At 56.3% G+C, this 14,679-nt stretch overlaps 8 protein-coding genes across 8 annotated transcripts; 3 read left to right on the forward strand and 5 right to left on the reverse strand.

The window, feature by feature from the left end:
- Nucleotides 1-83: 83 nt before the first annotated feature.
- B0H18DRAFT_1004760 (valosin-containing protein) lies at nt 84-3,076 on the reverse strand. The gene is made up of 6 exons (XM_048028511.1): nt 2,897-3,076; nt 2,794-2,840; nt 2,675-2,741; nt 1,860-2,625; nt 1,125-1,808; nt 84-1,068 (listed from the first exon to the last, which is right to left on the reverse strand). The coding sequence occupies exons 1-6, from the start codon at nt 2,992-2,994 to the stop codon at nt 259-261; spliced, it is 2,472 nt and encodes an 823-aa protein (XP_047894000.1). The 5' UTR covers nt 2,995-3,076; the 3' UTR covers nt 84-258.
- A 322-nt stretch (nt 3,077-3,398) lies between these two features.
- Nucleotides 3,399-4,974, reverse strand: B0H18DRAFT_1004763 (CAP Gly-rich domain-containing protein). Its single transcript, XM_048028512.1, has 6 exons — nt 4,838-4,974; nt 4,540-4,771; nt 4,340-4,489; nt 4,188-4,290; nt 3,892-4,132; nt 3,399-3,833 (listed from the first exon to the last, which is right to left on the reverse strand). Exons 2-6 carry the CDS (start codon nt 4,627-4,629, stop codon nt 3,713-3,715), a joined length of 705 nt encoding a protein of 234 aa, XP_047894001.1. The 5' UTR covers nt 4,630-4,771; nt 4,838-4,974; the 3' UTR covers nt 3,399-3,712.
- Nucleotides 4,949-5,116, reverse strand: B0H18DRAFT_875919 (uncharacterized protein; the record flags this gene model as incomplete). Its single annotated transcript, XM_048040462.1, has 1 exon — nt 4,949-5,116. The coding sequence occupies one exon, from the start codon at nt 5,114-5,116 to the stop codon at nt 4,949-4,951; it is 168 nt and encodes a 55-aa protein (XP_047894002.1).
- A 93-nt stretch (nt 5,117-5,209) lies between these two features.
- On the reverse strand, nt 5,210-6,878 carry B0H18DRAFT_1004772 (Alpha/Beta hydrolase protein). Its single transcript, XM_048028513.1, has 5 exons — nt 6,262-6,878; nt 6,142-6,211; nt 5,975-6,088; nt 5,841-5,926; nt 5,210-5,784 (listed from the first exon to the last, which is right to left on the reverse strand). Exons 1-5 carry the CDS (start codon nt 6,776-6,778, stop codon nt 5,417-5,419), a joined length of 1,155 nt encoding a protein of 384 aa, XP_047894003.1. The 5' UTR covers nt 6,779-6,878; the 3' UTR covers nt 5,210-5,416.
- A 684-nt stretch (nt 6,879-7,562) lies between these two features.
- B0H18DRAFT_1004777 (uncharacterized protein) lies at nt 7,563-7,880 on the forward strand. The gene has a single exon (XM_048028514.1). It carries the CDS (start codon nt 7,619-7,621, stop codon nt 7,829-7,831), a length of 213 nt encoding a protein of 70 aa, XP_047894004.1. The 5' UTR covers nt 7,563-7,618; the 3' UTR covers nt 7,832-7,880.
- Nucleotides 7,881-9,331, forward strand: B0H18DRAFT_1004778 (uncharacterized protein). The gene is made up of 3 exons (XM_048028515.1): nt 7,881-8,346; nt 8,405-8,784; nt 8,878-9,331. The coding sequence occupies exons 1-3, from the start codon at nt 7,923-7,925 to the stop codon at nt 8,911-8,913; spliced, it is 840 nt and encodes a 279-aa protein (XP_047894005.1). The 5' UTR covers nt 7,881-7,922; the 3' UTR covers nt 8,914-9,331.
- A 212-nt stretch (nt 9,332-9,543) lies between these two features.
- B0H18DRAFT_1004784 (lipase) lies at nt 9,544-11,470 on the reverse strand. Its single transcript, XM_048028516.1, has 5 exons — nt 10,957-11,470; nt 10,483-10,552; nt 10,313-10,426; nt 10,165-10,250; nt 9,544-10,105 (listed from the first exon to the last, which is right to left on the reverse strand). The coding sequence occupies exons 1-5, from the start codon at nt 11,225-11,227 to the stop codon at nt 9,732-9,734; spliced, it is 915 nt and encodes a 304-aa protein (XP_047894006.1). The 5' UTR covers nt 11,228-11,470; the 3' UTR covers nt 9,544-9,731.
- A 1,924-nt stretch (nt 11,471-13,394) lies between these two features.
- On the forward strand, nt 13,395-14,524 carry B0H18DRAFT_876003 (lipase; the record flags this gene model as incomplete). Its single annotated transcript, XM_048040468.1, has 5 exons — nt 13,395-13,659; nt 13,724-13,793; nt 13,853-13,966; nt 14,017-14,102; nt 14,157-14,524. 5 exons carry the CDS (start codon nt 13,395-13,397, stop codon nt 14,522-14,524), a joined length of 903 nt encoding a protein of 300 aa, XP_047894007.1.
- Between the last annotated feature and the right edge of the window lie 155 nt (nt 14,525-14,679).

The following is a 14,679-nucleotide window of genomic DNA, read 5'->3' on the forward strand; positions in this document are numbered from 1 at the left end:
GACTCCGCTAGGGCGGTATGGCGTCACTCATGCCGTCTGCTAGGGGCATTGGCAATGCACACTGCCTAGACTCTCTCAACCACTTTACTCTCAAAATGATGATTATGTCGCCGTTACGTTTCCGAGTTGCAAACGAGATACACTACTTTACACCGATGCTTGGAATGGGTCTAGGCATTTTCACGTCATAATGCACAAACAAATCACAGAACGCAGGCAGAGCGAAAACAAACCCACAACCAGTCAGTCCGTCATGCATCATGCGTAGAGGTCGTCGTCCTGGGTGTCCTCCGCGAACCCAGCATTGCCCGCCGGCGCCGGCGCACCGCCCGTCGCGCCTCCCGACTCGGGGAACTTGAAGTTCGAGCCGAACGAACGCGACTGCTGCAGGTTCTGCGAGAACATCTCGTACCGCCGGATGTCCGCGTCCGACACCGACCGACGCGCAAACATCATCGCCTCCTCGAAGTGCTCCCGCGAGATCACCGGGACCGGGTCCTCGTACTCCTCGTCCTCCTCCATCTTCGCGTCCTCGCCCGCGGCATCCTCCTTCTCCTTCTTCTCCCGCTGTCGCCGGATGTCCGCCTCGATCGACTGACGGATGGCGAGCTTCGCCGCGCGCTGGCAGATCTCAGTGAGATCGGCACCAGAGAAGCCGTGCGTGTTCTTCGAGAGGAAGTTGAGGTCGACCTCCGGAGAGACGGGCGACTTCCGGAGAGCGGCCTTAAGGATGGAGAGACGCGAGGGCTCGTCGGGTAAAGGGATGTAGATGAGCTGGTCGAGACGACCAGGACGAAGCAATGCGGGGTCGATCTGGTCGGGTCGGTTGGTCGCACCGATGATGAACACGTTCTTCTTCACGTTCATACCGTCCATCTCCGTGAGTATTTGGTTCAGGACACGGTCGCCAGCACCGCCCGCATCTCCTGATGAGCCACCACGTGCTTTCGCGATGGAGTCGAGCTCATCGAAGAACATGACACAGGGCGCGGCCGCACGAGCCTTGTCGAAGACGTCCCGGACGTTCGCTTCCGACTCACCGAACCACATTGTCAGCAGTTCGGGTCCCTGCATACAATGTCAACGGTCGATCAAGATCTACATTTTGAATACCGGTTACGTACCTTGATCGAGATGAAGTTCGCCTGTGTCTCATTGGCAATAGCCTTCGCGAGCAACGTCTTACCCGTACCCGGCGGGCCATAGAACAACACACCCTTCGACGGCGACATACCGTACTTGAGGAACTTGTCGGGGTGCTCGACCGGGTACTGCACCGTCTCCTGCAACTCCTGCTTGACCTTCTCGAGACCACCGATATCGTCCCACTTGACGGTCGGCACCTCCACAACGGTCTCGCGAAGCGCGCTCGGGTTGCTCGTGCCCAATGCGAAGCGGAAGTTGTCCATCGTGACGCCGAGCGAGTCGAGCACCTCCGCATCAATGGTGTCCTCGTCGAGGTCAATGAGATCCATCTTCTCACGGATCTGCTGCATGGCAGCCTCAGAGCAGAGCGAAGCGACATCGGAACCGACGTAACCGTGCGTGTCTGCGGCGATCTGCTCCAGGTCCACGTCGTCCGCGAGCTTCATGTTCTTTGTGTGGATGCGGAGAATCTCGAGACGGCCGGTCGGATCGGGGATACCAATGTCGACCTCACGGTCGAAACGACCGAATCGACGGAGGGCAGGGTCGATGGAGTTCGGTCGGTTGGTGGCAGCCATCACCACGACGTTAGAACGCGCCTTCAGACCGTCCATGAGCGTAAGCAGTTGTGACACCACTCGGCGCTCGACTTCGCCGTTAGTCTGAGATAAAGGTCAACACAAAGTTCGACATAAGATATGGACGTCACACACCTTTTCACGCTTGGGCGCAATGGAGTCGATTTCATCAATGAAGATGATGGCGGGCGAGTTCTTCTCTGCCTCCTCAAATGCCTTCCGGAGATTGCTCTCCGACTCACCCGCCATCTTACTCATGATTTCGGGACCGTTGATGAGGAAGAAGAACGCGCCAGTCTCGTTGGCGACCGCTCGCGCCATGAGAGTCTTACCAGTACCGGGGGGACCGAACATGAGGATGCCACGCGGGGGCTTGATACCGATTGACTTGAACAGTTGTGGGTGGCGGAGGGGCAGCTCGACGAGCTCACGGATCTGGGCCATCTGCTTGCGACAGCCACCGATGTCGTCGTAGCCAACATCGCTGAGGTTCGCCTCCTCGTCCTCGCGCTTGACGGGGTCGCCTTCTGTGTGAATGACCGTATCTTGCGCAACGATACAGTACTCCGCCGGATCCGTCTCAATCACCTTGAACTCCACCGTCCGCATACCGCCGCGGACGAGGAAGGTGTCGCCTTTCCGGACGGGGCGGTACGCCTCGAGGAAGTAAGGCTTGAGGTAGACATCGAAGATGTTGCCGCTGAGACCCTCGACGGAGTCGTCGAAAGGAAGGACGTGGACACGCTTGCCGTACTTGATGTCCAAGCACGGGTGGACGTTGACCATGTCACCGAGCTTGACGCGCAAGTTGTTACGCGCGACCTTGTTCATCTGGATCTTGCCCTCCTCAACATCGTCGGAGCTAAGGCAGATAAGAACAGTATCATGCCGCTTCTTGCCCCTGTGAAGAATTAGAGGCTGGGACGTCTCGTAGATTAGGATATGCATACCTGACGATGATCGTGTCTCCGCGGAATAGCTGCAGAGTCTCCATCGTTGCCGGGTTCAGAGTCGCGACTATTGCCCGATTAAGCACTTTCACGTCGAATTCAGTGGCGACTGCACTCACCAGAGTTGTCATCGGAGGTTGCCTCGTCCACAATGAGGCGGTTAGGCCTGAAGATCCATGTCAGTTCCCAGTGTACACCTGCATGACGCGTCGCGACACTTACGACTTCTTCGGTCGCAGAATGGCGGTAGAAACATCGTTGGGACCCGTGCCTGGGGCAGGAGCACCAGCACCGGGGTTTTGACCGCTTGGGTTCTCCATGACGTGAAAGAGCTGGGCGTAAATGAAGGGAGAGAAAGGTGGTCAAGGCAGAACGAGCAGAGCGTTATAAGGCAAGCTCCAGGCGACGCGCGGCCTCGTCCACCACGCATGACACACCGGAGTCGTGGGAAGTTTCGGCCCATCTCCGGACCTTCCAGTCCGTTCCAGTTGATTCTGCCTCCAAATCGGGAAGGCATTCTCGTTCACTTTGTCCTCGGGCAACTGGAACGAACCCGTCTACAGACGCGTAAGCATTTCGCGCAGTATGAAATGCGTGTCAGGCTGTGGTGCAAGCAGTTTGCACGCAAAGCATCTGTAAAGGAAACGTCTCAGTGGCCCGGTGGTCCTTGATAGCGTGTCAGTGGTCCTTAAGAGCGTGCATAGCAGGATCGCAGCAATCTACAGCCCCTTCGTACATTATCCGGCCGAACAGAGTATACCGCGAGCGAGATTGTGATTAAGCTGCTACAAAAGTCTTGACTGATCTGTAGTGGCGCCATGTCTAAACGCGAAGCATGATGATATATAGTACTTGTATTGTGGGTACCGCAGCGTGCAGAGCTCACCGCCTCGAGAAGAAGCTGGCGACAGCACATGGGTATATGCATTACTATCAAATACATGGTCAGACTAAGCACTGCAAGCGTTGGTCGAGCGAGCTCTGTGAGCCGAGGAACGAACACCTTCGTTAGAATCGTTACATTCGCCTTCACCGCCTTTACATCTCTTCGTCGTCGAAATTGATTTCCTCGACAGGGAAGTCCCCGATCTTCACTCTCTCGGACTTCACAAAGACTCCGTAGTTAGGCTTGCACTGGAAGTACTGTTCGCCCTTCACGCTATAGATCGACCGATGAGAACACAAGGCACAAGATATTCAGCCGCTTTAGCACTTACGATCCGTCGTTCTTGCCCATCGGCTCGTCATACTCAATTCCGACCCATGCACCCTTCGCGAACTTGGTGGGGCCCACAAAGCGCACCGTGCCACGCTTGTGAAGCCCGTCCACATGCGTCTCCACTTCACACCGTGCACCGACTTTGACGTCCGCCGGGATAGCCCCTTCCTCTTCCTCCTCGTCCTTCTTCTCTGCGAATCTGCCGATCTTGTGCTGTTGCTTGTACGCAAGGACAGTGTCTGACATCATCACCATGAGGAGACGCTCGTAGGCTAGCACGGACGTTGTACCTACCTTGGCGTTGCGCGTACTCGCCCTCGCTCAGCTCGAACTTCTCCACTTGCGAGACATCACTCAGTTGGCCGGTGAACGACGTAGACGGGTTGAGGTCCGATACCTGTTCAAGCCGTCAGACATGCCATAGCCTGATTCATGAATGAACTCACTTGGAAGATCTGCAGATCCTTCACGCCGTAGAACCCGAGTGGCTTGCTATCATCGTTCAGCACCGCAGCAGGTGCAGTATCGCCCTCAGTATTGAACACCGAGATCGCCTGGTTCTGCACCGGTACACCGGTGATCAACTCAAGCTTGTTCTGCTGCAACATTGAGCCACTGCTCCACTGCAGTCGAACACACTACGCACCTTGAGTTGCTGCACGGTGAGATGGAGATCAAATCGCCGCTCTGATCGTGTATCCGGAGACACGACAAACACGTTGGCTGTACTAGACATGGCGGTGTGTGGGGAAGGAGGAAAGATGAAATGAACATGAGTTGAAGCTCGATCGGGGACTCGCCGGAGAAGGTTCTGGGCATTGGAGTGGAACCTACATCGGCTTGGATATCCTCATGGTTGGCTGTTAATTAGGCCGTTCCTAGCAGAGTACTGGTCAGTATATAACTTACAACAAGGCACAATGGATCAGAGGATGATCACAGACTTGGACTGGCCGGCATGTAAGGGAACGACCTCCATTTGTCATTGCAAGACGGCGCGTTGCGTCGCGTATTTTGTGCGCTTGCGTGTGGGAAGCGCCCGCGAAGAAGGATCGTCAAAAATAAATATTGAGACCCGTAGGTCTACCACTCCGGGAAAGCGTGTCATCCTTGTGCAGGGGCCATGCTAATCTTCTCTGTATCGTTCCAATTTTTTCGTATGTCACCCCGAAGGGGACATCTGTTGTAGACTGACTGATAGGACACAGGACGCAGTCTTGCATCTTGGACAAAACGCGAATCGTCACGAGATGCTTCCCACAGTTCGCGTCGAAGAGGCGCATGCCGAGCCCACCACTTCGGACACCAGCACTTGTCCCCACTGCGATTTTCACTCAACCATACAGGATGTCTGCTCCAGCTGGCGACAATGACTATTCAAACGTTCACAGACCAACATGTCACAATTCAATTCATTGCGAATATCGCTACAGGTATTCCGAGGTCTCAATCCAAAACCATATGCAAACCCAGAACACATAGAAATATCAATAAGGAGTGGAGGTCGCGTTCCCTCGTCGCGACTAGCAACCCATAGTAATCCCGTTGTACGGTCCATCATGGTCCGACTCATCGCCGTCAAGAATAGATGGAACGTCGCCAACGATGCACTGCGTACTCGGATTGTCCTGCCCAGGACACGCCGCCCACTCGCCGGAGTCCTGGATGTGCACCTCACCGGACGGGTGCACGTAGCCTAGCGACATGCCCGGGCAGATGGGGATGGGATCTTCCTCGTTGTTGATGTGCGTTACTGATGTTGACAGGGCGTCGATGTAGTTCGCGAAGGCCTGATTCCCGACGCGGGGCAGGCCGTATCCGATATAAGTGTACGTTGCGCCGGGGATGTACAACGGAAGGTAGACGGCGTCCAGCAGGGATATCGCGGCTCCTGGAGAACATAGGTGAGCGAGCTATACCCATTATGCAGCGCGTGAGGTCGTTCACCTAGTGAGTGTCCTACAATCGCGATGTTGTTCGTGCTGTACTTGGACATTGTAGTCTGGACCGCCGACAGGACATCGGACGCGGTGCTGCAACACTGTTCAGCGCATGCCTCCCTCCGCAATCTCCCTGCTCACCTCGACTGTGAATCAGCGAAGCCCTGATGCACTTCAATGTCCGAAGATACTCCTGGGAAGAGACTCGAATTCAAGTTGGTGAGGACGGCGTCACCATCCGTCAACAAAGGCAGACTGATGTGAAGGTGAGATTAATACGCGGATAATGTACCAACACAGCCACTTACATATCCTCCGGATCCGTTCCTTGGTGTGACACGACGACTGTATCCAGTGTTGGGTCATAGCCCACGAACCCTGGCAACCTGTCAGCCTCCGAGATTCTCGAAAACCACAAGCATCCTCACAATACTGCGTGGTGTCGCCGTTTCCTCCGGAGGCGACCGGTTCGAAATTGGGGTTAGCCTCGCAGTTGCTGCCGCAACTCCAGGACAGCGTTTCCGACGCAGAGCAGTATCCGGCACTAGCGTACCATGTATACGGCGTGAAGGCTGCGATCTGCGCTGAGGTGAGCGCGGTGATGGACTGTCGCACTCGCAGCCCAGGGACTAGCTTCGCCTGCACGACGGACAGTGAAGCCAACAGAGCTACGCCGAAGGCGAAGGCAGGCATGACTGCTCGAGGCCCAGGGACGCCGGTGATGGATGCGTGCAGTCGAAGTAGCCCTCTCACCGAGCTTATATGCCGGGCGGTGCAGTGTTGGCGGGCCGCCGGATTGTGGTCGTCGCCTGAGCCTGGGAGCGGGGAATGGAACGGCTGGCGGAACCATATGCAGCGAAGCCGGAGGTGGCTGACATGGTCGCGCTCTCGGGATGGCGCTGTGTGAATGCAGCCTCGGAAGTCGCTATACATAGCTTCGCACATGTGAGATGCGGACGGTACGATCAACGAGAAGGGCTACGAGCACCGATGTGGCTCGATCAGACTATTTCTTTCCTGAGGCTGCATATGCTCCGTGTCCGGGTTTCGTATAGGAGACGCTGGTGCTGGACGCTTGTGCAAGGCCGCACGTTCGCTGATATCCAGCGCGGGTATGGAGGAATAGACCCGATTTATCACCCCAAGGTTCAGGCCATTTGTTTTGTACGGCCCAGGCGATTGCTCCCGCAGCTTGTGCTTCTTCTTTAGACGCTGTTTTCTCAGCCGAATAACGTGGTGGAAAAGGTGCTCGTAAACAAGTTCTTTACTTATACATAGCAGATTCGCGCCAGGAGGTTGCAAACTGAGAACAAACAAGCGTCGCGCGTTTATGAAGTGAGCGTCCTCTGATACAGACCTCACACTGCGGCAACAGACACAGCCTCCACCGTCCTTCTTGCCGCATCTGCACCCACGCTTTACCTGCGTTCAAGCCCAGACGATTGCACCTCGCGGCGCGCGCGCCAGAGCCGTTAGTAACTTGAAGTAATGCCCTCATTGACGCCAGAGAGCAAGGTTTGCTTTCCTCCACTGTTCGTCCAAGTGCCCAGTGCGAGAGCTCAAGCGCTCAACCACTGACGTTGACGCATCCGTGTAGGACTCTCCCCCTCCATATGAGGATACACCGTACACAGAAGCTGTCATATGGAGTGTTGATGAACGACAATATTACGCCTTTCCACCAAGCACCCTTCGGCCAGCCCTCTCCGCTCGCATCCCGCTTGAGGTCTTCGAGATGATCATCGACAGGATGGATGCGCCCACCTTGGCCGTCGCGGTTTTGATATGCGCAGCATGGCACTCCAGAGCCATGCACAACCTCTATCGCACCGTCAAGATCCACGACCGCTCGAGGTTCGAGATGCTCTTCAAGCAGGCTCGCGTGTCTCCGCGCGTCAGGAGCTGGCTCGCAACCACTCGCGAACTGGACATCTCAGAATCGTGTGCAGGGTCACAGCACGACCCCAGCATATTTCCAAAGCAAGGAAGTCAAAGTAACCACGGCGGCTTTCTTGGCGCACTGCTCCTTGCACTCGGCAATGCCATACCCGATGTGCAAGCCTTTACGATCCAGGGATTGCACCGCTTCATGCGCCCTGAGTTCTTTCGAGCGCTGCCGCATTTCACATCCCTCAAATCGCTGCACTTGTCTTTCTGCAAGCTGAACAGCCTCTGTCAGCTGGGGCGGATAATATGTGCCTTCCCACAGCTCAAACACCTCAGTCTCGAAGGTTGGATCATAGCTGATCAGGGTTCATCCAACCACACCGGAGTCATCCATCTTCAGTCGTGGACCAATATACGGCTTCAGCTTCTTCAGATTACACTGGATACGAGCCACGAGGCGGAAGAATACAAGACTATCATCGAGTGGATCGTGCGCTCAGGGATCTGCAACTCCCTTGAACATTTGATGGTCTGGGCGGCAGGCTCACGGCGCCTGCCACTCACCCTGCTCCTCGAGGCGGCTGGACCATCGTTGATTCACTACTTTGAGGACAAATTCCCATCCAGTGAAGTGCCTCTGTCTATCTCGCTCTAGCTTCATCACTGACCTCCTGCACGACACAGGATGCCACGGCACTCTCATACCAAGCACCGCCTTGCGGTTTCTCGACTTCAGCTTGCACGGCGGTGTCATCCAGGGCACCGGCAAGTCGGTCGACAGCTGGTTGAGATCTAGACTCGCGCGCGAACTGCGCAGTGTCTTCTCGACTGTCCGGAGCCACCAGCTCGAGCAAGTCAGCATCAAGACTGAGCTCCCGTTTTATGGGAGTGCACACATGGGCCCTCAGCCCCAGGACGTAGCCGGGGACCCCGATCTGCGGGATCTACACGGGACCATGGGTCAACCATACTTTGATATGCTGAAGGGCGTCAAGGTGTCGGTTCGTGTCTTGTACGCTTGGCACGAGGGGAGGAAGCTGGAAGTGGACGAGTTTGACGGCAAGGTCGGCGCCATGTTCCGGAGCTTGTTCCAGCCGTGGTCTGTCCGCGGCATAGTGGATATCTCGTTGACGGTCGCCTGAACCCGAACATCACAGGTGTCAGTGCCCTTGCCTCCTCGCACGTGCTTATAGCTGTGCTCGTAGCTCACTCAGTCGTCTGGCAGCTGGACAGACGAGAGAAGCAGTATCGACGAGGTATTGTCAACGCCAGCATCCGCGAAGCGAGCATCGAGGGCGGCATATATTTCGCTCATCCGGGGTTATATCGTTCGTTCGAGCATACTAAGCACTTACTTTCAAGACGCGCGCAGATAACAGCAGACACTGATTTGGTGGCGCTGGAATGGGTGGGTGCACCACATCTATCGCCCTGTTCGCGAAGTTCGTATGTACATAGAGACGCGTTCGTGTATCAACAATTTCAGACAGGTATGCCATCAGCACTGCATCGCGAGGTTCTTGCACGCAAGAAATCCATGAAACCTGGTGCTTTGTAGGAACTTACGATACAGTACGCCGGTAGACCGCAATGGAATCTTGTGTCTTGGTCCATATCAGGGACCGAAATAGGGGTACACGACGGACAACACTAGCTAATCAGAGCGGTGCCAGTGGGCGTATAGAACATCTGTCGCCACCGTCGCGTCAGTGAAATCTGTCCTCGACTGTTGATCACGCTATGTTCAGTTCTACTTCCGACTCGCTCGCCTCTACACATGTCACGACCGTTCGCGACGCGCAGGGACGCCCTGCATCGTTTGGTTTCGGGCAAATAATTGATAACAAAAACGTCCTGAGGTATCTGACTGGAATACAACATGACACAACGAAGGTATACCGAACACCAAATCCCAGAAAAACCAAGATACATGTCGTCCACTGGCATGTACGCACACCGCGTACACGCGCATCGTTTCTATCTTCATCAAGTCGTCAGCCGTCGATCGAGCTCAGCTTGAGCACCCCATCTTGACGCCGTCATACGGGCCATCATGGTCCGCCTCCTTGCCACTGAATACCGACGACACGTCGCCGACGATGCACTCCGTGCTCGGGTTGTCCTGGCCGGGGCACGCCTCCCACGCGCCCGCGTCCGTGATGTGCACCTCGCCCGAGGGGTGGGCAAAGCCGAGGAACCTGCCCGGCAGGATCGGGACGAAGTCCTCCTTGTTGTTGATGTGCGTGACGCTCACCCCGAGCGCGTCGACGTAGTCCGCGAAGGCCTGGTTGCCCACGCGCGGGAGGCCGTATCCGACGAAGCTCAGCGTCGCGGAGGGGAGCTGGTGGTGGAGATAGACGGTGTCGAGCAGGGAGATCGCGGCGCCTGGGGGCGGGGAGGTTTGTTAGATATAGGTACGAGTGATCGAGTGCGGACGGACATACCGAGGGAGTGTCCCACGACCATCACCTTGCTCGTGCTGTGGTTTAACATCGTCGTCTGCACCGCCGCAAGGACCTGCGTCGCGGACCTATCGGCATCCCGGATCTCAGCAAGCTGCGATGCTACCACAGAGCGGACAGATCGACTCACTTGGCCTGGGCGTCTGCGAACCCGGAGTGTACGCTGATCGAGGAGTTGATTTCGGGGAACAAGGTAGAGTTGAGCGATTCCTTGGCGAACTCTGCGTCTTCGATGAGGGGCAGTCTGCGCGTTCGCGTCGTGAGAGGAAGGCGGGAGGCAGAGAGGAAGGGAAAGCTCACATCTCCTCTGGATCTGTGCCCTGATGCGAGACGATGACCGTGTCCAGCGCCGGGTCGTAGCCCACAAACCCTGTACTTTTCGGTTAGCACACTGTACTTCCCGACACCGGAGACGTGGTCATGATTATGGGTGGAGCCTGGGAGAATACATACCAAACGCGCAAATTCACGAGGGTGTTTGAGCGCAACTTCACCGATGATAATGATTAGCAAAACACCCCCACTGAGGCCGAAATGCAATCTCAAACAGTGACCAGCGAGACCGCATTTGCGGCGAATGCGTCGGATTCAAATCAATCTTTCAAGATGACCTGTGAGACGGCCGCGAATCTTGTCGCATTGGTCACGATTTGAGACAGCATTTGAACCAAAAATGAGGTCGTCCGACCACATCGACGTAGCAAAACATCTCTAGTATACGAGACGCTCCCATACCAGCCCATGTCTCCGGTATGAACATCGCGCGGCACTCACAGAACTGGTCGGTGTCCCCATTCCCTCCCGAGGCTGTTGGAACGAAACTCGGGTTGCCCTGGCAGTTCGCCCCGCAGTTCCACGCCAAGGTTCTCGCGGCAGAGCAGTACCCTGCACTGGCGTAGAAGGAGTACGGCTTGAACGAGGATATCTGGGTCGTGCTGAGCGTGCTGATCGACGCGCGGGGATAGTGGACGGGGCGGGCCTGACTGGCAGGGAGCGCGGCCAGGAGCGCGGCCAGGAGCGCGAGGGCGAGCGTAAGGAAGGGCATGGCGACTCGATACCAGATAGAGCCGGGCCAGAGACGGGGGAGGAGGATGAAGCCGGGGGACGAGACAATAACTGGCAGCTGGTGTTATGTACCCCGGCTATGCGCCGTCGACAGATGGTCAAGGAAGAAGATGCATGGTCAGAATCGTTGAACCACCCGCAAGCAGTGTGGGCCAAGCGGGACGTGTGCTCAGCTTGTGCTTGTCGGGACGGACAGGCGGTGTTCTGGCAAGCAGTCGATCATCGCTGAGATTAAGATGCGATCGCCCATGTGGCTCTGCCGTCCGACCACCCGCTCCCCTTCTTCCTCCAACCGCTCACCTACGCTTCCTTCCAGTCGGACTCGCTGGCCCTCTTCTCCGTCGCAAGTCTCCCAGCAGATTACAGACAAGCATCGGGCGATGTGTGCTGCACCAGTTCAGGCGTGCCATTGGCATGGGGTCCGCCGCGGTCGCGTACGTCGATCAGTGTCCCGTATGTACGCCCCGCTCCGCCCTTTCACGGTGTTCAGGTAGGCCTGGGGTGGCGTGCTTGAGGTTCAAGTGCTTGTCAAAGATTGATATATGATGCCGGATGCTACAACGACGGGTTGCAACGTTTGAAGCGGTTGTGCGGTAGCAGTGCGTACTTATCATCAGTGACTCGGGTTGCCCTATGTACCATCGGACTGACACATGCGTACAGGTAATGCAATATGTGGGATCCACCGCCGTTCCCTTAGATATCTTCGGGGAAGGCAGTCCGGCTACACCAAGACATACGGACAGACAACAAGCGTAGCAGGTAGCTCCCATCTGCCAGCTCAACGATGGCCTACAGGACGGGATCCGGATCATTGACCGAGAGCGTGGAAGAGCTGTTCTGGTGGGGTGACTCACTAGACAGTATGTGCGATCCGCCTACATGTTCGTTCTCGTTTGTCGTGGCGTACTCCGCTCCCCAGGAATAACACACCTCTCGACTTCACTCCGGTCCGCATCAAAGCAGTAAAGCTGCGCGGAACATCAACATCTAGGCAATGCTGCGGCAGTACGCGCCAATAGGTGCATTCATCTTCTTCTGACCATCCTGCTGTGGTGGAGATAATCATCTGCTCGAAACGAGATTCACGTAGCCATACATAGAGTGGGTCGAGATCCTCAACTTGACGCCTCCGGTCACGCTTCCAGCCCTCTTTCACGATGCTGATGTCTGGCAGGTACCTTGATACTGTCGACCACTGAGAATGATGTACGGCATATATCCAGCACTCTCTCCCAGTTGCACCATTCAATAGGATGAAGGGTGTCAACTCCTGTCAATGTTCTTGACAGTCCGTATGGGCTGCATTATATTGACGGACCTTTGTACGTACCTTACGTTCTCCTTCGCATTCACACTAGTTGACTGCATCCCGTGCTGTACGGTCTCAGACGTTTGATAGAGGGAGTCAAGACGGCGCACCCCTTGTTGCCGTGTCCTTCCACTGCCGTCATGACCATGCTGAGGATCTCGTAATTACTTAGCTCTCGTGGGTCTGCCGCTCTTCCCAAGCGGCTGTTCTCATGAATAACCAGTTCAGGCGTCCGCGTCAGACCACAGGAGGACGCTTTCGTAGACTGCGGAATGGTCAGATGCCATCACCGCAAAGCCTCTAATCCCGACGATTATGTGCGCCTACAATAGCACGTTGCTAAACCTATACACAGATCCCTGCAACCCTCACTGACGACTCACAGCCAGTATTGTAGGACGCTGATAAAGGTACAACAGGATATGTTTTCTCACACGGCTCTGGCATCATCGGAGCATCGAGGGGTCGAAGCTTGCTCGATCGACGTCGACAGCCAGGTACGCCGGTATTTATCAGCATTCCTATTCGACTGATTCCAACGAACGTGTCACCTGCGCGGCAGAGGGGCACAGAGGGCTCACGAGGCGCGCTTTACATAGCAGTCATCACTGCGGAACGTTCGTACACCAGGATTTTCCACAATGCTTCCTCGAAGGTAGATCCATATGGCCCCAAAGTCGAACTTGGCTAACGGGCTCGCACAGGCCCCTTCCTTAGCTCATCCTCTATTATGTCCCCTATATAATCCGGCCGGATCGGCCCCCTAACAGGGCTCGCACACCGTTCCACGGTCTGCAGCCTTCGCATTCCCTCGAACCTTGAGCGGCACTGAGCCATGCACGCCCTCGCGTTCAGCGCCGCGCTCCTGTACACCGCGCTCACCGCGTCCGCCAAGCCCGCCCCCGGCCTGCGCGCACGCCAGTCGATCACCGCGCTCTCGACGGCGCAGATCGACACGTTCACGCCGTATACGTGGTATGCGAGCGCGGGGTACTGTGCGCCGGCGGCGACGCTCGCTTGGGATTGCGGCTCGGACTGCGAGGCGAACGCGGATTTTGAGCCGGTTGCGTCGGGAGGGGACGGGGATACGACGCAGTATTGTGAGTGGATGGTCGGGGATCGGCTTTGTGGACGTGGGCATGGAGGCTGATGTGTGCTTACAAGGGTTCGTTGGCTACGACCCGTCGCTGGACAGCGTGATTGTGTCGCACCAGGGCACGGACGTGGACGACATGTACGTGCGTCATTGTTCTACGTGTAATGTTACACTGACTGACGGTATGTGTTGTATAGCCTACCGCTCATAACGGATGCGGACATTGTCATGACCACGCTCGACTCGACCCTCTTCCCCGGACTGTCTTCGGATATTGAGGTCCACTCGGGCTTTGCAGACGCACAGACCCAGTACGTGCACTTCTATGTTTATGAAGACGTAAGTCAACTATTGCGTACAGGGCCGCGACGGACGTCCTGTCCGCCGTACAGACCACCATGTCGAAGTACAGCGCGAGCAAGGTCACAATCGTTGGACATTCACTAGGTACGCATCCTCACGCCCACTCTAGCTAATTCATACAAACCTCGCGCATCACAGGCGCTGCGATCTCCCTCCTCGACGCCGTCTACCTCCCGCTCCACATCTCCGACGCGACCTTCACCTTCGTCGGGTACGGCCTGCCCCGGGTCGGGAACCAAGCCTTCGCGGACTACGTCGACGCCCAGTCGACCTCCGTCACGCACATCAACAATGAGGAAGACCCGGTACCGATCCTGCCGGGCATGTTCCTCGGCTTCGTGCACCCGTCTGGGGAGGTGCACATCGAGGACTCGGGCGAGTGGGCGGCGTGTCCCGGCCAGGATAACCCGAGCACAGAGTGCATCGTTGGGGACGTACCGGAGCTCTGGGACGGCGATGAGTCGGACCACGACGGGCCGTATAACGGGGTCGAAATGGGGTGTTAGTTGACAGCAATGGTACGCAGTGGGGGCGACCCTAGTGCAAAATTTACATCTGAACACCTCGAGGGCTTCATTAACAATCTGCGAAACAATGGAAGACTCAAAATACACATCTACAGTACAGCTTGTGATCACTTGTCCGCCTATACATCCGAGAC

This window comes from Fomitopsis serialis (genome assembly GCF_022376445.1).
Source record: "Fomitopsis serialis strain Sig1Antser10 chromosome Unknown B0H18scaffold_29, whole genome shotgun sequence".
Classification (NCBI taxonomy): Eukaryota; Fungi; Basidiomycota; class Agaricomycetes; order Polyporales; family Fomitopsidaceae; genus Fomitopsis; species Fomitopsis serialis.